This window comes from Neoarius graeffei, chromosome 7 (genome assembly GCF_027579695.1).
Source record: "Neoarius graeffei isolate fNeoGra1 chromosome 7, fNeoGra1.pri, whole genome shotgun sequence".
In the NCBI taxonomy this organism is placed as follows: domain Eukaryota; kingdom Metazoa; phylum Chordata; class Actinopteri; order Siluriformes; family Ariidae; genus Neoarius; species Neoarius graeffei.
The window spans coordinates 42,113,484-42,137,285 of record NC_083575.1 but is presented as its reverse complement, the minus strand read 5'-3'; the positions used below and the strand labels follow the sequence as shown (position 1 = coordinate 42,137,285).

At 41.8% G+C, this 23,802-nt stretch overlaps 1 protein-coding gene across 5 annotated transcripts in view; it reads right to left on the bottom strand.

Moving 5' to 3' along the window:
- Positions 1–23,802, bottom strand: part of kiaa1109 (KIAA1109 ortholog) — a 77,914-nt gene that overhangs the window by 9,695 nt on the left and 44,417 nt on the right. Inside the window, exons 49-86 of one of the 5 annotated variants that reach the window (XM_060925688.1) lie at positions 23,680–23,730; positions 21,639–21,845; positions 21,235–21,470; positions 20,825–21,069; positions 20,510–20,615; positions 20,295–20,392; positions 19,903–20,088; positions 19,643–19,811; positions 18,819–19,030; positions 18,535–18,733; positions 18,372–18,431; positions 18,032–18,258; positions 17,557–17,784; positions 16,780–16,910; positions 16,570–16,693; positions 16,377–16,486; positions 16,173–16,260; positions 14,051–14,125; positions 11,002–11,237; positions 10,443–10,646; positions 10,183–10,363; positions 9,800–9,992; positions 8,980–9,141; positions 8,738–8,877; positions 8,318–8,516; positions 8,020–8,223; positions 7,718–7,894; positions 7,451–7,588; positions 7,073–7,291; positions 6,844–6,997; positions 6,039–6,196; positions 5,464–5,650; positions 4,772–4,989; positions 4,255–4,524; positions 3,929–4,132; positions 841–1,035; positions 566–700; positions 214–385 (exon numbers count right to left, since the gene is read on the bottom strand). In XM_060925688.1, the coding sequence (XP_060781671.1) occupies positions 214–385; positions 566–700; positions 841–1,035; positions 3,929–4,132; positions 4,255–4,524; positions 4,772–4,989; positions 5,464–5,650; positions 6,039–6,196; positions 6,844–6,997; positions 7,073–7,291; positions 7,451–7,588; positions 7,718–7,894; positions 8,020–8,223; positions 8,318–8,516; positions 8,738–8,877; positions 8,980–9,141; positions 9,800–9,992; positions 10,183–10,363; positions 10,443–10,646; positions 11,002–11,237; positions 14,051–14,125; positions 16,173–16,260; positions 16,377–16,486; positions 16,570–16,693; positions 16,780–16,910; positions 17,557–17,784; positions 18,032–18,258; positions 18,372–18,431; positions 18,535–18,733; positions 18,819–19,030; positions 19,643–19,811; positions 19,903–20,088; positions 20,295–20,392; positions 20,510–20,615; positions 20,825–21,069; positions 21,235–21,470; positions 21,639–21,845; positions 23,680–23,730 (6,498 nt within the window). The remainder of the gene's footprint in view (positions 1–213; positions 386–565; positions 701–840; positions 1,036–3,928; positions 4,133–4,254; positions 4,525–4,771; positions 4,990–5,463; positions 5,651–6,038; positions 6,197–6,843; positions 6,998–7,072; positions 7,292–7,450; positions 7,589–7,717; positions 7,895–8,019; positions 8,224–8,317; positions 8,517–8,737; positions 8,878–8,979; positions 9,142–9,799; positions 9,993–10,182; positions 10,364–10,442; positions 10,647–11,001; positions 11,238–14,050; positions 14,126–16,172; positions 16,261–16,376; positions 16,487–16,569; positions 16,694–16,779; positions 16,911–17,556; positions 17,785–18,031; positions 18,259–18,371; positions 18,432–18,534; positions 18,734–18,818; positions 19,031–19,642; positions 19,812–19,902; positions 20,089–20,294; positions 20,393–20,509; positions 20,616–20,824; positions 21,070–21,234; positions 21,471–21,638; positions 21,846–23,679; positions 23,731–23,802) is intronic. The other 4 variants (XM_060925692.1, XM_060925690.1, XM_060925689.1 and 1 more) reach the window with 4 other exon arrangements.

Here is a 23,802-nt window from a genome sequence, read left to right as displayed (position 1 = left end):
TTAAAGCTGAACATGTGTAAGTGCACTTTGAGCTCTTATTCATGGTTTAATTTGAACTAGTATATACTGTGGTAGGTTGCCAAATTAACAATTACATTGTCCGTGTCCAAATATTTATGGACCTGATTGTTTATATAAATATCAATCGCCATGCTGTTCTTCCCTAGTTGTGAGTGCAGAGAGAAGAGGTGAGAGTGGGCAGTGTTAAGTTACCGCAGCGTGGGCTCCAGGTGCCAGGTATTGCACAGAAACTCTCTCCAGTCCACAGTGGTATAGTTCAAGCCATCTTCTTTAAGCTTCTCCTTTTCAGCTGAGCCGTCCTCCTGCAGCGTTGTGGGGCTCTTCTGACCCGGCCGTGACGCGGACATGCGCGGGGCAAACAGGGCTATGGCGCGCACACACACACACCCCAAAAGTGTCACATACTTAAAATATACCTAACTAATCAGCACGAAGAATACATTCATTATAGCAGAATGTGTCAAAATACAACAGCAAAACTCAGACTCTTACTTTCATTAGCATTTGATAGATTTGACTTGACTGCTAATTCTACATGCATCACCTTTTTCCTTTTCCTTTAAGTATGCAGAAACCAGATCATGCAGGAACATGATGAGCTCAGCATCCATAGTAACACAGATGTGATCAGTGAATTCAGTCACCACACTGCACTCCACTTTGGGCTTGCTGCTAGGGTCTATACACACACACACACACACACACACACACACACACACAGTTTAGGTTTACAATCTCTTAAACACAACCACATTATCTTTCCTCCTAAATGATGATAAAGACTGAGAGTTTTCAGTAGGCTATAAGCAGTGGCTTTACCACTGAGGGATGGCTCCTCTGGATCCTGCACATGGATAGACTTGAAGTCAAGCTGCATCCTTGGTAGAGCAAATATGGTTTCAGTCTCATGGTTGTAGCTGGATGAACCACGAAAACTACTCAGCAGACTGGAGCTTTTAGCAGCAGCTCCACTGTCCGAGTTATTTGCATCCACATTGCGCAAGAGATTCAGCTCTGCGTGAGGGAGAGTGAGTATTAGTAAACAAAATGTATTTTAGGTATTTTACATATCTCTCACACACACACACACACACACACACAGAGTTGTGGTCAGAAGTTTACATACAGTGACATGAATGTCATGGCAATAATTGGGCTTTCAGTAATTTCTTTGGATTGTTCTTCTGTGGCAGAATGATTGTACAGCATACATCTTTAATAGAATTAAAAAAAAAGAAGACACTAGAATTTGGTGCACAAGTTTTAATTTTCTTTGGGTTTTCTGAAAACACAGGGTCAAAATTATACATACAGGGTCAAAAATTTACACACATGCACTCAGATTATTAATTCAGAGGTGCTGAAACTTCCGAAATGTCTCTTATCTTGCCAAGGCCGAGGTCTCTTAACTTCCTGTTAGTGATCATGATTGGCTACAGCTGGGAGCTTCTCTGTGCCTTCATAAAAAGGGTTTGTTTACAGCACTCATTGGATTGACCAACACACAGTAAAATGGGAAAGTCCAAGGAGCTCAGTGCAGATCTGAGAAAGAGGATCGTAGATATACACAACTCTGGAATGTCTCTTGGAGCCATTTCTAAACAATTACAAATTCCAAGATCAGTTCAAACAATTGTATCCAAGTTATTGTGGTGTATATTCACTTTGCCAAGCCACTTTTCTTCAAGAAAACCCAAACTGTCACCTGCAGCTGAAAGGAAATTGGTTTGGATAGTCAGGAACAACCTGGGAACCACCATGGCACAGCCCTGACATGAACTGGAAGCTGATGGATCACTGTCTACAGTTCAGATCACCATGGACTAAGAGGCTGCTATCCAAGAAATAACCCTCTGCTCCAAAACTAACACCCTCAAGCTTAAAGTTTGAAGCTGACCACACGGACAAAGAAAAAGCCTTCTGGATGATAGCTGTATGGTCAGATGAGACAAAGATTGAGGTGTTTGGTCAGAGTGACCACCATGTACAGAAGGACACTGTACCAGCTGGTGGTCGGATCACCATGCTCTGGGGAGGTTTTGCTGCCGGTGGAACTGGTTCATTGCACAAAGTGGATGGAATAATGAAGAAGGAGGACTACCTCAGAATTCTTCAGCATAAACCATCAGAAACTTGAACACGACTAGGGACTTGGGAGTTACAACAGGACAATGAACCCAAACACGCATCAGAGCTGGTTGTGGAGGATAAAGCAGGCTAACATTAAGCTTAAAACAAGTCCTGACTTCAACCCTATTGAAAATATATGGACCGTGCTTAAGTTGAGTCCATGCCAAGAAAAAACAAAACAAAACCAAAATTAACTGAACTCTACCAATTCTACCATGAAGAGTCATGAATTATCCAACCAGAATTCTGCCAGCAGCTTGTTCATGGTAAACAAAAATGTTTGGTCAAGGTGAATCTTGCGAAGAGACCTTTTACCCAAATATTAGGTGTGCTGTATATATATTTTTGACCCTGTGTTGATTTCAGAAAACCAAAAGAAAATTATGCACCAAATTCTAGTGTTTTTTTAAAAGATGTATGCCATACATTCTCCCACAGAAAAAGAACAGTTCAAAGAAATTACTGAAAGCCCAAATATTGCCATGACATTCATAAACAAGATGAGCGCGTGTGTGTGTGTGTGTATATATATATATATATATATATATATATATATATATATATATATATATATATATATACACATACATACATACACACACACACACACACACACACAAGAGAGAGCAAATACTTAAGAGCCTTTTATTGGGTAATTACTGCAGTGATTAATATATTCCAGCTGGCAACAATTCTTTTAACCCTAACTGGTGCAGTGAGTAGCTTCTCACTTCTTAAACAAAGATGTCAGAAGACGCATCTTGTGGTTGTGGAAAAGATGTTACTGTGTTTCAGAAGAGTCAAATTATTGGCCTGCATCAAGCAAAGAAAACAACAAAGGAGACTGCTGATATTACTGGAAATAGGTTAAGAACTGTCCACGCATTATTAAAACCTGGAAGGATAGCGGTAAACCATCAACTTGGTGGAAGAAATGCGTTTGGAAAAAAGTCTCAACCGAGTGTGATTGGAGGAGATCAGTTAAACGCTTGAAGTCAAATCATTAAACATTCGACAATAAAACTCACAGGAGTTTTTCACTATTCTTCACTATACTTTCACTATTTAATAGTGAAAGTAAGAGTATTTCCACACTCACAATGTGATGAGAACTCACAGGATTGTGACTAAACAGCTGTGCGACTATAAAGGAAACCACTGGTTTCTGAGGCTAATCGGAAGAAAAGGATTCAGTTTGCTAGGGAGCATAAAGATTAGACTCTGGAGCAATGGAAAAAGGTCATGTGGTCTGAAGAGTCCAGATTTACCCTGTTCCAGAGTGATGGGTGTGTCAGGGTAAGAAGGGAAGGGCATGAAGCAGTGCATCCATCATGCATAGTGGCCACTGTAAAGCCTCTGGAGGCAGTGCTATGATCTGGGGTTGCTTCAGTTGGTCAGGTCGAGGCTCAGCAACATTACAGGGCAATAAAACGAAGTCAGCTGAACCTGACTGGACTGAATGACCAGGTTATCACATCAATGGACTTTTTCTTCCCTGATGCCATGGGCATAAAATGAGTGCTCAAATTGTGAAAGATTGGTTCAGAAAGCATGAGGAACCATTTTCACACATGAATTGGCCACCACAGAGTCCTGGCCTTAACCCCATTGAAAGTCTTTGGGATGTGCTGGAGAAGACTTTACAGGAGTAGTTCAACTCTCCAGTCAATACAAGGTCTCAGTGAAAAATGTACATTCTGATGTGAACAGTAACTTTGTCTGTGTGAACAGTAACAGAAAATAAGTATAATCATAAAATCCAGGTACGGTTGTCTACCTTCATTCCTCATGGCTGTGACGTAGTTGAACCATTCCTTGACCGTGGCCACTCCATGAGGTGGGTTCTCATGGCGACGACGGGTTACCTTAGTGATGGTTGCCATGGGAGACTCTAGTGCACCACATGGCTTAGTCACCATTGTGTTGTGTCCAAGGTGAAAGTCTAGAGTCTGCACAATATAGGTGGAGTCATCACTGGAGCCTGGGTGTAAGCAAGAGCGAGAGTATGTGATTACATACATACATACATAATTTATATATTACACAGAGAGAGATACATAGACAGCATACTGATGGTGTTATATTAATTTAGCATAGTGTCACCTATGCAAGTTTCAGTACCATCCTCCCAGATCTTCTGAGCTTCAGTCCAGAAGGCAATGTTGGGCTCCTCAAGGTGAAATAGAACCCATGATTTGGAACGGAAATTGGGTCCATGGAAACACGCTAGGGTCATGTGGTTGCCATGGAGACTCATTGAGCCCCCAAGCTGCACAGCATCCTCGGGGAGTGGCATCTGGAAGAGGGAGATGTGACAGCCGGCCACCATTTTCAGCACAGCAGGCCAGTGCCGATGATGAGCTGCATCCATATCTGAGAATGGGTGGAACAGAGAGATACATAAATTCTTAAAAGCATCTAATGCTGTATGCAGTATGGTGTGGTTTCATTTGAAAAATTGAAGTCAGGCTAATGGTCAAGCCTTGTACAGCATAACTAAACCAGAATCTTGCGGTTTCTAAAGGCAGATGAGCTAATGGCAACCATATACTGCATAATTAAAGTAGAAGTTCAACAAACAAGACAGGAACTGCACATGCGCACACACATACACACTCACAGAGTTCAGCAGCTCCTTTGTCTACGCTGGCTATTGGGGTTTTGGGAGGTAGGTATGGGCCTGGACCCCAGGTGGACAGGGCACGCTTGCTCGTGTCAAACTGCTGAGTGAAAAACTCCTGCAGCTTCATGCCAATCTTGATCAGATCAGGAGTGGTGGATCGAGAAATAATCACCTGGAAGATATCCCACTGCAAGTCCCCATGCACAAAGATCTCACTGCAGGACACACACATACACACACACGGGGATCATAGTTCTATTTATTAAAACTACGAGAGATCAGTCCCAGAGAAGACCATTCCCCATTATTGTGACCAGTGAATGATTTATTATCTGTGTAGTTCAATGCAGAGTAATGTGTAATTCAACATGCAATGTAATAAAATATTTTGTGATATCTTGCATATTTTGTCAGGCTAATATTTTGGTGATACCTATATTCTCTTCCACGATAGGCCAGTCACTATACCATTGATAACTCCTGAGATAGTCCTTGCGGCACAACTAGAAGTCCAAGGGGTGGCGCTAGACCGGATACAATGCCTCCTATAATCCTATTATATTATCACTTTAATCCAATAGAGTCTGCAATTTATCAACGCCACACCCATACAAAATAAAACACACTTGTGGAGTTGTGCCCAACCCTGGACTTTTTGGTTTGAGTGTGCCCAAGTAGGAGGAGCTTACCTTTTCTCTGATAGACTAGCCTCAGTGCAAAGGTTGACCTTCCACTCATCCTGCAGCTGCAGGTCAGCATTACTGAAGACCCCCATCAGGATGCTAGAGCCCATGTAGTCAAGCCGAGCCTCCGTTGAACCCATGGTGATCTGAATCTTATGGCTTGGCTGTTGGTTGGGGTGTTCCGAAATATGGGCTTCAAGAAATTAACAACCCAAACTTAGTACAGTATGAATGTTCAAATATTCAACAAACATAGATTAAGTATTTATTTGTCCAGAACAGTTTATAAAACTAAAGTGCTGCCAATATATATATATTTTTTTAATTAAATGGTTCCTGTATAATTGACTGTGGGACACTCTTAGCATGTCATTTTAACAGGCTAACAATAAACGCAAGACCAAAAATAAATAAATAAATAAATAGATAAATAAATAAAGTTGAAATTACACTTTCATGTTAACTGTTAAGATCGCCATTTTATACAAAACTACCCAGAAATAATCAGAAGTTGATTTATCAATGTTCTAGGAAGGGTACAAAGACTTCATTTTTCTGAAGTGTTTGAGGTGTGTACTCACAGACCATCTCAAGTGTGTTGACATCTATGTTTCCTCCCACCACTCCTCCTTTGGAGTCCAGTTTGGAGCGTCCCAATCCCACAGCCATGCTGATCTCCCGATCTCTATTACTGCCCACTGACAGACGCCCCTGACTCTTCAAACCACTCGTTGTCCAGCTACACACACACACACACACACACACACACACACCTGAATCTGGTTGTATGTATTATGCATTATGGGTGTATGCATGTTTGTACGAGTGTGTGTGTTCCATGTTGACATTTCTATAGTAGCAGCTTAACAGGGATTGGGGTGGTGGAGAATGTTGAAATTTAAAAACATTTGTAATTGTTGATTTGCTGAAACTTTGTGATGATAAATTAATCATTTTTGGAAGAAGTCTCCAGCATCAGCACATTGTAACAGTAAAAGTTTATTTAAAAAAATAAATAAAATAAATACATAAATAAATAAAAATTCTGATACGGGACACCTGTAGGATGGTGGACTTTGCGGTTTCTCTGTAACATGACATTGCATTTGTATTTTTGTGGCTTATTAACTTTAAAAGAGTGACATGCTGGTTTACAGCGTTTATAACAAATGTGTTAACAGGAACTAACTTACTTCGTGGATATTCCACAGTTATAAATGGATAAAATGTACAAGATAAATTCTTAATAAAATAAAATTGTTAGCATTCGCAAATTGCTGTGGTATTAAAAAAAGTTTTATTCCTTACTTATGCATTATTCATATTTAATTATGTAGCAGAACACTGTGTGTATTACTGTATAAATACAGGAGGTTGATCACATACGTGTTGTTGCCCATGACGTTGCTCATGTTCATTTGAACAGTTAGCTGTTTGAGGTTGATGGCAAACACTACCAGCGTCTCCCACGGCGATCCTTGCTGTGCCATTGCCTTGTTGTTACGGATGGATGGAGTGGATGTCTTGGTTACAGAGTCTGCTGGGAAGCACAATATTATTAACCAAATAACACCCACATGTGCATTTCACTAAAGAGAAACGTGTTTTTCGGTACCTCTGCGGGGTGCAGAGGAGTCAGACACACTGCGGGAACGTCCTGTAGCGGGAGATTTGAGGTGTGTGTGGCTGGGTGGGGTGGAGTCATTAAAAACATTGGAGGAGGGGTGCTGGGCAGACTGGCTGTCCCACGTCCTCCAGTAGGCCTTCCGGCTGGACTCAGGAGACAGGTGCTGGGCTACACTCTCGGCTGAGTCTGGGGTCGCTGGGCCTGATGCTTTTAAAATAAATAAATAAATAAACAAACTCCCACAACACCACAAATTACACACAAAGTTGGACAAGCATGTATGTACAAGAAAAACAAAACCAAGACTGGATTAGTAGCAATTATATGGGAACAAATAAGTAAGAGACTGAGGACATCTTGTCTGACCTGGTAGATTGATGGTCTGATCTCCTAGGAACAGTCGCCTAGCGATGCTGCGACGATACCAGGCTCTCGGGAAGGCCAAGATCTCACTAAGGCGTCTCATGTCGTACTTCAAGGAAGCCGAGCCAATATCACATACCGCTAAACAAGAACACACACAGATCCCCTTTCTCAGATCTCAGAGTAAAGTGGCCATATATAGTTAATTAACATGAAAATATGATTCGTTCTCACAGAATTACACTGGAAGACTAGATCGGGCTAACGTACCTGAAATGTTAATGAGGGTGGGGTCCATCTTGCCTGCCTTGCTGACAATGGACGTGTCGATAAAGGCAGGATATCCTGTACGCCTCATTCTGGACAGACTGACTTTAACAAACTCCAGGTTAATGGAGAGTGAATCCTTCCTGCCCGTCACAGATGTGCTTTCCTCTTCTACAGCTCCTAACGCAGAATATACAACAGCTGTAGCTAGTGCTCATGATGGCACAATAACTCAACTGTAATGGCTTTTCTGAATTTTATATGCTTTAAAAATATCGAACACTGCTTCTATATTTGTCACTTACCCAGTGGTCCTGGGCCAGGTGGCAGTCCAGTGACAGCAGATTTCTGTTTGCCAGCTCCGTATGGATGGAACACATAGAGAGAGAAATCTGACATGCATGCTGTGAAGCTCAGCCCAGAGGAGTTAGTAGCCGGGCCTGATAAATCAGATTGGCTACTGCTATGTCGACTCCGCCCAAGAGGGCTACCCAAACCCAAGGATGGACCTGATGAAAGGCAAACCATTGGCTAGGATTACAGTTCACTACAGAAACTATATGAAATTACATACAGTACACCAGAGTAGCTGGATACTCCTACCTTTGCTGCCAGGCATTCTGAGGTTACTGTGCACAGAAGGAGGCGTGGAGGAAGGTGTGTGCTGAGTGTCAGCTGGGTGGGTGGAGCCAGGAAGTTCCAGCTCACCCCTATTGGAGGAGAAGACAAGGTCCAGAGAGGGCAGCTTCAGCATACACTCCACTCGAGACATGGGCAGACAGCTGAACCGGATCTGGGATGGCTAAATGAGAATACACATACATTTGATTGTAACCACAAACTCAGACAGACAGGACAACGACAACACGTGTATGAAAAATTACTAGGCAGTTTCCAAAAATTATAGTAAGCAGCCTTTATACACATACATTTGCTCAATCAGGATATTATCAGGATAATACCAGATGCATTTCTCTGAAGCATCAGGAAGTCCTGATACGGCAGCTGCTTGCTTATATTTACCTGTACTCGAACGTAGACAACCACGTCCACAGGGAATGAGGAGTATGGAGAGGCAGAAGACGACACCAGAGAGACCTGTGACTCCTCCAATGGATCCACAGAGTCAAAATGGCCAACGTCCTCCTCTGGTGCACTCATTGCTACCCACACAAAACATGTGCACTCGTTTTTCTAATAACTAAACAGTGCATTTACATAAACTAAGCACAGAGTGTATTCCTGAAATGCTGCAATGCACATACTTGTATAGTTCCTGTCCACTGGGGTAATGGGAATGGTCTCCAATGCTTTTTCAAGGAAGTCCAACAGGCAAGGGCTAATAACCATTTCCTCTGGAAGAGTCTGCAGGGCCACCCATGCGTATAACTTAGCAGTCTTCACACTACCACTTGCCTTTCCTTTGGCTACACAACAAATACACACAGTAAAGATTTTTGTATTTATAATGGGAACTGCATCACATTACTTGCAAAAATCCCCATGGTTAATGAAGCACGCGTGCAGACACACACACACACACACACACACACACTTCAGCAGATTTCAGCTTTGTGCCTGCAGGTCCAGGGTTTCAAAGCATCCAACCAAGTGTTTCAAAAGCATACATGCACTCTGAGCATGTGGAGTACAGACCTACTGAAACGACATGCCAAAATTAAATGATACGAAAAACACTGAGAGAAATGTAAACATCGCAAAGTGTTTCCTCTTTCATAAGAATCCATTACCTGGCCAAACTCAGCAATTATCTGAGTAAATATGATATCAGGAAACACATGGATCTCTCTGTGAAGACACTGAATTTTTATTCAGACAAAATACAACTTCACTGAACCACTTAACAGGACACAAACACATACAGGCCAAAGAAAAGATAACTCATACATATTTACAAAAAAAAATGAAGGGGAGCCATAAATGGATAAGTGCTGAGCTAATGCTAGGATGAAGCTGAATGCTATGTGGCTTGCCATGCTCCAGGCAAACAGGCTGGGCTAGGGAACATGCACACAGCCCGCCTGGTGCACACACAGACAGGAACAAAACAGAAAATCTGTGTACCTGAGGGAAGAGGAAGGGGAGGAGGGGGAGGAGGGGACAGGAGTGTGTTAGTCTTGCCAGGGGCCATGGCCACAGGGCCAGGCAGGTCTCTCATACCATACAGCTTGGACTCTTTGGAGAAGGTTCGAGGTAAAGATGAGCCTCGTGAGGTGTTGGGTGAGTCACTCCTGAGGGTCTTGGAGTTGTAGTGTAGCTGTGAAGACATGGTTCACATTTAATCAGCTACAAAGTTCAAAATACACTTGAGGGAGAGGGAGGGGACAAATACAGAACCTTAAGCCTAATTCTTGGTTAAAAGAACAATTTGTTTCTTATGTGATTTCATTAGAATACGTGCATGCACAAGTTAATATTAATTCATATACGTGTGCGCGGCTGCTGACCTTAACATCCACTCCAGGAATGTAAAAGATGGTGGTCTCAATGTCACTGCTCTTGCCTTGGAGAGAGGAAGGCACCCTCTTAGCACTCAGCATGCTGGAGCTGGCGGTAAAGCTGGGCTGCAGTTTCCGTCTCTTTGGAGGAGATTCCTGATCCAAACTACGCGAGCTTCGATCACAACTTCTACAGGGATTAAAGAGTGCATTTTTAAAATGGACATCAATTCGAAATGTGCCCCCTGCATTCTTTGAATTGTATTTACCTGCGCATTGCAAGCTCCTCGTGCTCTAGTAGCTGAGCACTGGGATGTAAAACACACTTGCCACTGTCAATTTCAACACGTATGTCAAGCTCAAAGTCAATGTTCCGCTCCACGGGTGGGGTCACTGCTCCACGCTGAGAAGGTGTGGCCAGCCACCGCTCGCTAAACAGTGCTGCTAATGCTGATGACTTCCTCGGAGATGTTCTGAGAAACACAGACATACATAGTGTCAAGTTATGATACAGTTTCTATACCTATGAAAACCATATAACTTTCTACTTTAGAAAAACATTTTTGCAATATTGCCATGCAGTGTATTTTTGTAGGTTCTCTATTTCAAGCATCTGTTTCTTCTGGCCTGTAAAATAATTTTCTCCACAACAGGACCACTAGCACTTTTCGCTAAAATCAACTCACAAGGCATCAACAGAGGTGTGAGGTTGGTTGTCAGGGAGGGGGAGGTGTGGGAGTCACCTTGCAGGCAGCAGTGGGCTCTAAAATACAACCTTATGTTTTATTTAGTTAAATGTATTTAAGCCATGTTGAATGTGGAACTCACCCTGGCCGGCGGGAGTAGCTGTGTGGTCTCTCACGGTCAAACTCATCATCTTTGTCCGAGTCCTCAGACGAAGAGGTGGACAAGTCGTCACGGCGACTGTCATCAGGCTGGAAGGGAATGCTGGGTGAGAAGACTTCAGGTGTGTTGGGTGTACTGAACACTGAGCATGATGGATTATGGCAGGCAGGATCATCAGTGGCAACAGACAACAAGTCCATCTCTGTCTCCTCCGGGAACTTCAACAACCAGTGAGAGTCAATAGTCAGAGCATTTACTAATCCACTTGTCTATTGAGGCATCTCACAGTATATAAGAATTGTGTCAGTCTTTTCACTGATCCAGCAATTACAGTGGTGCTTGAAAGTTTGTGAACCCTTTAGAATTTTCTATATTTCTGCATAAATATGACCTAAAACATCATCAGATTTTCACACAAGTCCTAAAAGTAGATAAAGAGAACCCAGTTAAAAAAAAGAGACAAAAATATTATACTTTCTTTTATTTATTGAGGAAAATGATCCAATATTACAGATCTGTGAGTGGCAAAAGTATGTGAACCTCTAGGATTAGCAGTTCATTTGAAGGTGAAATTAGAGTCAGGTGTTTTCGATCAATGGGATGACAATCAGTTGTGAGTGGGCACCCTGTTTTATTTAAAGAACAGGGATCTATCAATCAAAGTCTGATCTTCACAACACGTTTGTGGAAGTGTATCATGGCACGAACAAAGGAGATTTCTGAGGACCTCAGAAAAAGTGTTGTTGATGCTCATCAGGCTGGAAAAGGTTACAAAACCATCTCTAAAGAGTTTGGACTCCACCAATCCACAGTCAGACAGACTGTGTACAAATGGAGGAAATTCAAGACCATTATTACCCTCCCCAGGAGTGGTCGACCAACAAAGATCACTCCAAGAGCAAGGCGTGTAATAGTCGGCGAGGTCACAAAGGACCCCAGGGTAACTTCTAAGCAACTGAAGGCCTCTCTCACATTGGCTAATGTTGATGTTCATGAGTCCACCATCAGGAGAACACTGAACAACAATGATGTGCATGGCAGGCTTGCAAGGAGAAAGTCACTGCTCTCCAAAAAGAACATTGCTGCTCATCTGCAGTTTGCTAAAGATCACGTGAACAAGCCAGAAGGCTATTGGAAAAATGTTTTGTGGACGGATGAGCCCAAAATAGAACTTTTTGGCTTAAATGAGAAGCGTTATGTTTGGAGAAAGGAAAATGCTGCATTCCAGCATAAGAACCTTATCCCATCTGTGAAACATGGTGGTGGTAGTATCATGGTTTGGGCCCGTTTTGCTGCATCTGGGCCAGGACAGCTTGCCATCATTGATGGAACAATGAATTCTGAATTATACCAGTGAATTCTAAAGGAAAATGTCAGGACATGTGTCCATGAACTGAATCTCAAGAGAAGGTGGATCATGCAGCAAGACAATGACCCTAAGCACACAAGTCGTTCTACCAAAGAATGGTTAAAGAAGAATAAAGTCAATGTTTTGGAATGGCCAAGTCAAAGTCCTGACCTTAATCCAATCGAAATGTTGTGGAAGGACCTGAAGCGAGCAGTTCATGTGAGGAAACCCACCAACATCCCAGGAGTTGAAGCTGTTCTGTACGGAGGAATGGGCTAAAATTCCTCCAAGCTGGTGTGCAGGACTGATCAACAGTTACTGGAAACATTTAGTTGCAGTTATTGCTGCACAAGGGGGTCACACCAGATACTGAAAGCAAAGGTTCAAACACTTTTGCCACTCTCAGATATGCAATATTGGATCATTTTCCTCAATAAATAAATGAGCAAGTATAATATTTTTGTCTCATTTGTTTAACTGGGTTCTCTTTATCTACTTTTAGGACTTGTGTGAAAATCTGATGTTGTTTTAGGTCATATTTATGAAGAAATACAGAAAATTCTAAAGGGTTCACAAGCACCACTGTATCTACAAACCTCTCCAGACTGTTTCACATGGCAGCAGCTACTAAGCCTGTCCTGGGAGGCGACACTATTCTGCATCTACAGGTTTTTGCTGTACATAAATTTGGCCATAGACTGCCTTAGATTTTAAAGCTGAAATCCATCCATCATCTATACTGCTTATCCTTCAGAGGGAAGCTGGAGCCAGTCCCAGCTGACTTGGGTGAGAGGCAGAGTCCAGCTTCGGCAGGTTGCCAAATCTATCACAGGGCTAGCACAGAGACGAATAATCATTCAAGCTCACATTCACACCTATGGACAATTTAGAGTAGCCAGATGACCTAATCCACATGTCTTCTGACTGTGGGAAGAAACCAGAACACCCAGAGGAAACCCATACAGACAGGCTGCAATCAGCTATGAGGTTCAAACTCAGAACCTTCTTGCTGTGAGGCGACAGTGCTAACCACTGCACCACCATAACCTGATATCTAACAACTACAATAAAATGTATCCATTCAAGAACATCATGTTATGTTCCAAAAGCACAAGCCTATTCTCAAGTACAAATCTATATCAATATCATTAAACTTGCATACAGAATCCTACAGGGCCAAATAAGTGCTAATGGTAACCAAATCCGTTGACTTCTTATAATCAGGTTAGTATCAGAGAATATTTTTTCCCCAAAATTCATGCACATTTTTGCAACCCAACGGAGGAGAGAGGGATGAAGCAATGAAAAGACAGACAGATGAAAAAGCCATGGTAAAATCCAATAGCACAGCAATGCACCAGATGTAAAAGGAGTTCAAGAGATGTAGAAGACACAATCAACCAGAAAGACAAAACAGGATAACACCAGCACCAGTGAATGTTTGAGTGTGCGAGAGAGAGAGACAGAGTGTGTGTGTGTGTGTGTGTGTGTGTGTGTGTGTGTGTGTGTGTGTGTGTGTGTGTGTGTAAGACGCAGTTCAGTTTCATGCAGCTCTAACAAGATAGGCAGAAGTAAACCAGAAGCCAGGCCAGATGTGCTGCAGCTCCATTTGTACTCTACAGAGATCTTTGACTGGATTTTGGCAGATTAGGTTATAAAGTGAGTTCCACAACAAGGCAATACCTTAAAGACAGAGTGAGATGAACTCTGGGGGGGTGGAAGTGGAGTTTGTATGGTGTCCAGGGCCACATTACTCATCTTAAACATAAATAAATGCATGAAGAACCCATACAAAAATGAAAAACTTTTTGTGCTCCAGTGTGCGCGTGCATGTGCAGGAAAGGTTCTGGTAAATAATAATTTAAGAAAAAAAAAAAGAACCTCTCTGGACATGAGGTATACACTGGGCACAGCTAGAAAGCAAGTTCATAGCTAACCAAAGATCAAAGTGAATTTCTAGGGAAGTGAAGTGTGTATACAGTGGTGCTTGAAAGTTTGTGAACCCTTTAGAATTTTCTATATTTCTGCATAAATATGACCTAAAACAGCATCAGATTTTCACAAAAGTCCTAAAAGTAGATAAAGAGAACCCAATTAAACAAATGAGACAAAATATTATACTTGGTCATTTATTTATTGAGGAAAATGATCCAATATTACATATCTGTGAGTGGCAAAAGTATGTGAACCTTTGCTTTCAGTATCTGGTGTGACCCCCTTGTGCAGCAATAACTGCAACTGAACGTTTCCGGTAACTGTTGATCAGTCCTGCACACCGGCTTGGAGGAATTTTAGCCCATTCCTCCATACAGAACAGCTTCAACTCTGGGATGTTGGTGGGTTTCCTCATATGAACTGCTCACTTCAGGTCCTTCCACAACATTTTGATTGGATTAAGGTCAGGACTTTGACTTGGCCATTCCAGAACATTAACTTTATTCTTCTTTAACCATTCTTTGGTAGAATGACTTGTGTGCTTAGGGTCGTTGTCTTGCTGCATGACCCACCTTCTCTTGAGATTCAGTTCATGGACAGATGTCCTGGCATTTTCCTTTAGAATTCACTGGTATAATTCAGAATTCATTGTACCATCAATGATGGCAAGCCGTCCTGGCTCAGATGCAGCAAAACAGGCCCAAACCATGATACTACCACCACCATGTTTCACAGATGGGATAAGGTTCTTATGCTGGAATGCAGTGTTTTCCTTTCTCCAAACATAATGCTTCTCATTTAAACCAAAAAGTTCTATTTTGGTCTCATCCATCCACAAAACATTTTTCCAATAGCCTTCTGGCTTGTCCATGTGATCTTTAGCAAACTGCAGACAAGCAGCAATGTTCTTTTTGGAGAGCAGTGGCTTTCTCCTTGCAACCCTGCCACGCACACCATTGTTGTTCAGTGTTCTCCTGATGGTGGACTCATGAGCCAACGTGAGAGAGGCCTTCAGTTGCTTAGAAGTTACCCTGGGGTCCTTTGTGACCTCGCCGACTATTACACGCCTTGCTCTTGGAGTGATCTTTGTTGGTTGACCACTCCTGGGGAGGGTAACAATGGTCTTGAATTTCCTCCATTTGTACACAATCTGTCTGACTGTGGATTGGTGGAGTCCAAACTCTTTAGAGATGGTTTTGTAACCTTTTCCAGCCTGGTGAGCATCAACAACGCTTTTTCTGAGGTCCTCAGAAATCTCCCTTGTTCATGCCATGATACACTTCCACAAACATGTGTTGTGAAGCTCAGACTTTGATTGATCCCTGTTCTTTAAATAAAACAGGGTGCCCACTCTCACCTGATTGTCATCCCATTGATTGTAAACACCTGACTCTAATTTCACCTTCAAATTAACTGCTAATCCTAGAGGTTCACATACTTTTGCCACTCACGGATATGTAATATTGGATCATTTTCCTCAATAAATAAATGACCAAGTCTAATATTTTTGTCTCATTTTTTTAACTGGGTTCTCTTTATCTACTTTTAGGACTTGTGTGAAAATCTGATGATGTTTTAGGTCATATTTATGCAGAAATATAGAAAATTCTAAAGGGTTCACAAACTTTCAAGCACCACTGTATGGCATGGAGGAAAGAAAAACACACAAATAAATAAAGAAAAATAAAGAAAACCCCACCCACAGTGGAATGGGGTGTCACATACTAATTAAACAAAAAGAATAAAATTAAGATGTACAAAGAACAAGTAAAACAAACACACAGATAATTTGACAGCACACAGAGCTATAACAATGTACACACTTGCAAAGTCTCTCTTTCACTCACACACACACACACACACACACTACCGTGTCGATATTGAAGGTAACCCTTGGGCCTGGAGGTGCTACTTCTACTTTAATGTCTGGCATATCATCCATATCTCCTAGTCTGGAACTAAACACAGAACACACACACACATTTATTCTTCACAAAACACACATACTGTATATGACCGTAAAAATTCTCCAACTCAAGCCAGTATTACATTAAATACAGTGAAGTGTGTATACCTCTGTCTTTCTATCCTCTTCATCGCTGGTCTACCTGCAGCGGAGATGCTTTTTGACCTGTTGTAACTGGGCTTGTATCCCAAACCCCATTTATCCTTCAGAGATGCAGCCTGAAACACAGATTGAAGTTGTTTGTTTGCTGAGAACACACACACAAACAAGCTATACTAATGGCTGAAGATGATGTTCTCACCCTCATACTGGATCGGCGGAGTTTCTTGCGCACGTCACGACGGATATCGTTTACTGCAACAGATTCCAGCTGCTGGTAGCGCTGGATTTCCTGATTTATTGTGCCCTCACTCGCTCCCAGTTTCCTTAGAGAGAAAAAAAAGACAGGTGTGTTCACTCATGCATCAAGACCACTGGTGGGTTTGACTTATTGATTGAGCAGAAATCTTACTTAAGGTCGTCAATGACTTTGGCTTGCTCATTAAGTTCTCTAATGTCCACCAGGCGCTTGGTGAATTTCCGTCCTCTGGCATCGATAATCTGATTACCCATTACAACCTGTTTGCGTGGGTCAATAGGCTCCTGGATAAAGAAGAGGAGGACGACCGATATTAAAATCAGTATCGGAAAATCTGATTCACTTTCTGGCGCATGCATGCATAGAGAAAGCACACCCAAAAAATCATAACCCCAGAGCAAAACACAATGCTCCAAATAAGGTGCATGCTGGAGCATTTGTCACACACTTATCATACCATAATACTAGCACACCCCATGTACTCACTGATTACTGAAACTTTTTTTCATTCACACACCCTCATACAGAAGAGCATAGCCTTTTGTCCCTCTACAATTGGTGGGAAAGGTGTACCAAAACAAGACTGGTCACCCGTTTGTCAGAATGAGAAGGGTCAGATGTCAGACAAGAGTAAGAGGATCCAGAAAAGTCAAACCTGCCCCTACAGCTCCACTGTGTAATAGTGCCCATTCAATTTCACTTGAGCTAAAAGTGATTCAGAGCATATCGAAAACATGTCCACAAGTTTGTATAATGAAATCATTTAACCATAATGATCATTCCACATGTGTTTTTGATTATGTTAAGTTTAGTTTTCAAAACAATCTTCCACCCGAGAGCAACGCAGATGCAGGGGATAAAGATGCAGAGTGAGACAGGTCAAGAGAGGCAGAGAGGAAGCCAGCCAGCTGATAACTCTATAGTACATACACAGCCCCATGATAGGGGTCTAGGGTGTCTAGTTCTTTGTGCACTGGCAGAACGAGGCAGTCGAACACTTCTCGACTTGGCACGAGTGATTGCGCCCGCACTGGAAACATCCCGATACTCAATGGGCGATGAAGGTGAAAGAGGGGACAACGTAGGGCTAAGACCCAGAATGCTGTTCACCAGCCGCTTCCTGAATGAGAGTCTGGGGCTGGCATCCCCTTCCATACACTGTAAACAATGGTCACACACACACACACAGCTAGACCAAACACACTTCTCACAAACATAAATGCATTCAAACACTTTCTGAATAGTGCACACAGAAAACTAATGCACTAAACACACAGATTCCCATATCACTGTAACCACAGAGGGAGAAGAGCGCAAACAATTGGCATCAAGGCATCAATTGAGCCGAATACAACAAAGACATCCACCAGAACCAGCGCTGTTCCTAAAGACTTGATGCACTGACCATGTGGATGGTGGGGGACATATCATCACTCTCATCCTCGTCTGACAGGTCAGCCATATTTTCTGAGTTTAAATCTGCAATGTCATCTGTGTCCTCTTCGCCAGTCAGTGAGGTGAGGGTGTTCCCCAGGGCGTTGAGGCGTTTGCCAATATTGGGGTCCATGTGCACGTCTATCCCACACATCTTCCATAGAACATTTAGTGTCCATGTTCCTGCACTGCTGCTCTCTGCACAATGAATAGTTTGCTCTCAGAAAGATTATACGCCAACAATTTCAGCAAAACACACACACACACACACACACACACACACACACACACACACACACACACACACTTACCTGCAGAGGCTTGGCCTGTAGTTCTTGAGCAAACTTCATATGTGCCATCAGGAACAACACCTGAAAAAACACAGAGCTCATTAACATCTAGGCTAATCCATTCAGCCCATTCATCATTCTGTTTTGTACTCGCATTCTAAAGTATTGCTGTATTGCTACTCACAGGCATTCATCACCAGATCTCCTCGAACTTCAGGCTTCCAGTCATCCCATGACGTCTCAAAACCCTCAGCAAAACGGATACAGAAGTTCTTGAAGTGACCTTTACTGACCAGAGACTCAGACGAGCAGGCCGTGATCAGCGTGCTTTCTATAGTCAGTACCAATGCTGAGCCAGTGTCAAAATCCAAACTGTGATTGGCCTAAAGGACAGTCAGTTGAGTCAGAAAAGCATTAATAATAAATCATTTTCAAACCTGTGTGAAAGGTTGACTGAGTCCATTTTACCTGTGAGGTGCTGGTGATGGGCAGGCAGATGCCCAAGTCATTGACCGTCAGCTGCAGGAAGAGAGTACTGAAGGCCTGGACACTGGTCTGCTGGATCGCTGGTAGTTTGTCAACCACTTCTTTAGTGGCCATGTGGATATCAGAGTTTAACGCTAGCCGCTGCTCCTTCCAGTTATCATATGCTGCCTTATAGTTCAGCCAGAACAGCACAGCTGAAACACAAAAATGAAAACAGCATTTGTGGGACACAGCATATAGAACAGGTTTTTTTTAAAAACAGACAGAATAGTGTTTATAGGCCACTATGTGGCCATGAAAAATGATTCAGTACATTTCTTTTCTACTTCCCATGTTCAATTATGATCACAGTAACATTTAATGCAAGGGTGTCCAATAAAACATTGAGGCATGCTAATTTTTTTATTCATCTTTTTTAGTTAAAAAGATAGGCTTAGCCCCTTAGCCAACAAATACTAAATATCTATCGTTATCGGATACGTCTCTGGTAAGTCACGGAGGCTTGAAATACTGAACAAGACTGCATTCGCTGTTCTGTGTAACCTATTTGTTTGCATATTGACATAGGCATTCAAACAAGTTCAAACAACATTTAACAGCACTGAATAAATAGCCATGAACCCATTGAAGAAAACAAACTGCAGTCTGCAGTGACCCACTGACTGTTTAAATACAGCAGCAAATTGTTTACTGCTAGAGCTGAACTGGTAATGTAAAAAAAATCCCCATGCCCTGTATAAATAAATGGTAGCACAGGATTTTAAGTTGTGTGGAAAGGCTTTGTGAATGTGTGTGTGTGTGTTTACCTCTGTCAAATGCCACTGGTTGGGCAAATACTATTGGCCGGTTGAGTGTGATAAGCACAGCCTCTTTGTCAGAGCATCCACTGATCTCCTCCTGCAGAGCATTACGCAAACCAATCCGAGTACGGAAATATGCCACCTGATGAAAATCAGACCCTGCCTCCTCATAGACCTAAGACAAAAGGCAAGTAAGATGATGTAATTAACATACTGAATAAGTGTACACATCTGGAGTAGTGCAAGTGAGGAAAAATAAAGAAAACCTGGTGTTTAACGATTTGTCCAAGTGCGAGATTCAAATCCACTTGACATTTCCCAAACAGCTTTAGGTAGCTGCTTCCTGTGGGCGTGGCCTTGCACTGAATTCGATTGGACAGTTCCAGCTCAATCAAACCAGTCTCAAAGCGCACAGCTCTCATGGAGGGAGTGGTGGCGGTCATCTGGATTCCCTAAAAGTCAGTCAAACATTAAACATGTTAAGTGTTAATCAAATGCTTCACTATAGTTCACCATGATCATGAGCACACTTCTAGCTCTAACTGAATTATTTAAATTTAACAAGCTCTACGTTGGATTGAAAGAATGAACATCAAATTCAATCCTGGACACTGAATATCAACATCAACGATTGACAGAGATCATTCAATGGAAGTACCTTAAACATTAAGTTGAGGGAATAGAGCAGGATCTTAGGTTTGTCTCCATCAGCTGACAAATCATGTTCATTCCACAAAGGAATGGGCTGTTCAACTCCTGCATGCACACACACGCGAGTAAGCACAATACAAGTATATAAAAGCCCACATTTTACATTTAATTCAATCAATTAATAATTATGGATTTTGATTATACTTGATAACTTCTTGGTACCTGAGACTTTCTGGATGACCTCGTTAACTTCCTTCATGAAGACCCGCTGAAGAAAGACCAAGTGATTCAGCAGGTCTGTGGTTAGGCTATGCTCAAATGAGCCAATCTAACAGATGAAAAAAATAAAAGTTCAGAGTGCCCACAATACATTAATTACATTAATAATCCTATGTGATGAATGAATCATGCAAGATGCACATACAGTGAGTAAATCTGAACCTTAAAAATGGTGCAACTATCTACTAAGCATTTCAAAAATAATCTTGATGTATAATTATCTTCACCTAGTCATTTTCAGAGCAAAAAAGTGCTCACCTCAGCCACACAACGCAGATAGTTGCCCTGCAGATAATTGCCATGTTTGGTGGGCATGTCGTCAGGGGCCCAGGCTGTGTCACTGTGGCCCTCATGCTCCTGTATTATGTACTCTCCAGACATGGTAACTGGTGGCAGAGTAAGGCTAGCTGATGGAGGCACGGAAGACACATCCACTGGGGACAATTTTGACTGGAAGCACAGCTTATGGTTGGGAAGCTCAAATGTGAACCTTGTCTGAGCACCTGCAAACCAAAGTGGAACATTACTGCATTAATATAACATCTTTCTACTGCATAATTTGCAACCTGTAACTAGCCTGATAAGTCTAATGGAAAGGGTTTAAAAAAAAAAAAAAAATCAGTACTTTCATATAGCCACACTATGCTGCAATGTGCCATTGCTCATACCAGTCATCCCATGGCTTTTCATTCTGCCCATCTTGTATTCTGCCTTGAGCGAGGGCAGCAGGGCAGCACCAATAGTGATCCCATCCAGCATGGCGCTGAACTTCAACACAATTGGTTTTTTCTCCAGTCCTTCAGGCAGCTGTGGATACTCATTGGCCTCCACTGGAGTTTGATTAATACTTGAGGCTTTATCAGACGGCTGCGGGGTGGGCGTGTCTTCCCTATTTGGGGGTGGTCTGCAATAAATAGCTCAAAGTTAAAATCAACAACAGTATTCAAAATAATATAATGATGCAAAGTGCTAATATTAATTCACAGAATTCAAGTAGATGAATTAGACAGTCCAGGGTGATCCACTTGCAAGAAAGGAGGAAGTAAATGTTTTAGTGGTGCTTTCAACTCACGGGTTAGAAGGTTGGCGGATGAGGTCCGAGATCTGTTTGGAAAGCTGGTGAGAGCTGCGGACCATCATGCTATGTAGCGTTGCAGGGTGTTGTGGGATATTGATCATGATGGCGCCCACTTTAAACACAGCAGCATTATTGGTTTTCAGCCCACGCTGGGCACTGTAGAGAGCCTGAGACTTAGCAATGTTGCACTTCACCACAGTCCTAAAAAAAAAAAAACATCAATCATTAGTGATTTAAAATTTATACAATTTTAGCCAGTGTTTGTATGGCTTAATAGACAGATGGATGGATCTGTTTTTTTAAAGTATGAATTATTACTGTCTGCTAGCAGGGAACAAAACATGAAGCACATAAGAAAAGGGTGAGAACACAAGCAATATTAAGTCCCACATGTGTGATGGAAAATAGCCAGTTAGTATGCAATGATGAAAACATACAAAGTGTGAAGAAGGTTAAACCATTCCATGCACTCTTCATTACTCTTTCAGCATATAATGGGTGAGCTATGTAATAGTTATAGTACTCGATTTAAACATTATTAAAATATTACCTAGTGCTGAAAAACACAACCCAAAAAGTTACCGGCAAAACAATACCTGCACTCAAATGCCAGAGTTTCTCAAATATTAGAATATCTGAACTAGAAGACATATAGTCGCACTATATATTCAAGGAACACAATACACTGATTTGTCGCTTTATTAACATGTTAAATCTCTCCTTTCACTCGTTTAAATTAAGCAATGCCACTCCTATCACAATTCAACTTGTGGTTTGAACCAATGCATTTGCAAGACAAGATTTATAAAGCATAGTCCTAGCTTGTGTATTCATGAACACTTATATACATTAGTATAATACCTGCATTCATGCCCTAAACAAAGCCTTATCTAAATAAAATAAACAAAAGAAATATTCTGAGAACATTCAGGGCTCGAAATTCGCGGTGGTCCGGTCGCCCGAGGCGACTTAATTTGTCACTTGGCGGGTAATTCCTGTCACTAGGCAGCCCGGCTGGCTAGTTGAAAATAAAAAATATATATGAAGCGAAGATTCAGACTAGGGCTGTGCGATATATCGAATATACTCAATATATCTCCGAAAATTCTGTGTGAGATACATATAATTATTATATCGTAACTATCGAGTATTTTATGGTCATCTGCCGACTTGCGTTTGTTTTGTGTTTGTTGCGTTTGTTTAAAACCTTTTCTGGTGGTTTTCTCCCTGTCCCTCAGGCAGTAACGTGAGAGGCTGCTTAAGGGTAAAAAAAACAATAACATCACACACTCGCCAACCAATCCCGGGCGACATCTCGGTGCTGAAAGGAACTTGCGGGAAGATTTTCTAGTTTCGGTTTACAGCGCTGACTCAGTTCGTGCAATCGCTGGTGTTGCATAGGCTACCGTGTAAGCTCTGTCAATTTCAGCGACAAATTAAAAATGGAAGCGGACGAATTGGTTCCTAAAAGAACTAGTAAGGGGTCAGTCATCTGGCATTTTTTTGGATATCGCGAGGAGGACGTGGAACAGCAAATGGCAATTTGTAAAGTGTGCAAAAAAAAAAAAAAACAGTATCAAAATACTCGGGTCGTGAAATAAATGCACATTAGTCATGAACAATGGCAACTACTCTCTTTTGTGTTATTTTTGACAGAAGTAAAATTCATACATGAATAAATTTTGGCGAGTTGATTTTCTGTTTGGCTAGTTACTTTGGAAGGTAACTAGTCCGGCTGGCTGGTGAAAAAATATATGAATTTTGAGCCCTGACATTTCTCTTATGTTTGGTCCCTTATACTACAGTCTCCACAAACCACTGATCCTTTGACTATGTGAAACAAGCTGCGTAAAACTTGACGACCCTGACACTATTAGACAGACTATTATCACAACCAGGCTGCATTAGACAGGTTACTAATAGCATGAGGAATTTTGACAGACATTAATTAATTGTAGCAATGAAGTTATATCAGTTTATATGAATGGTTATGGGAGGAATAGGCAAGAGATACAGAGGAAGAGAGGAAACATACAGAAACTCTTGCTTGGCTGTGCTGGTAGGGGAGGTTGGGAAATCCTCCAGTCTGCCAGTGAGAGAGGCAGAAAAACAGAAGACAAAAAAAAAACAGAACACAAAAAAAATAATACAAAGAAAG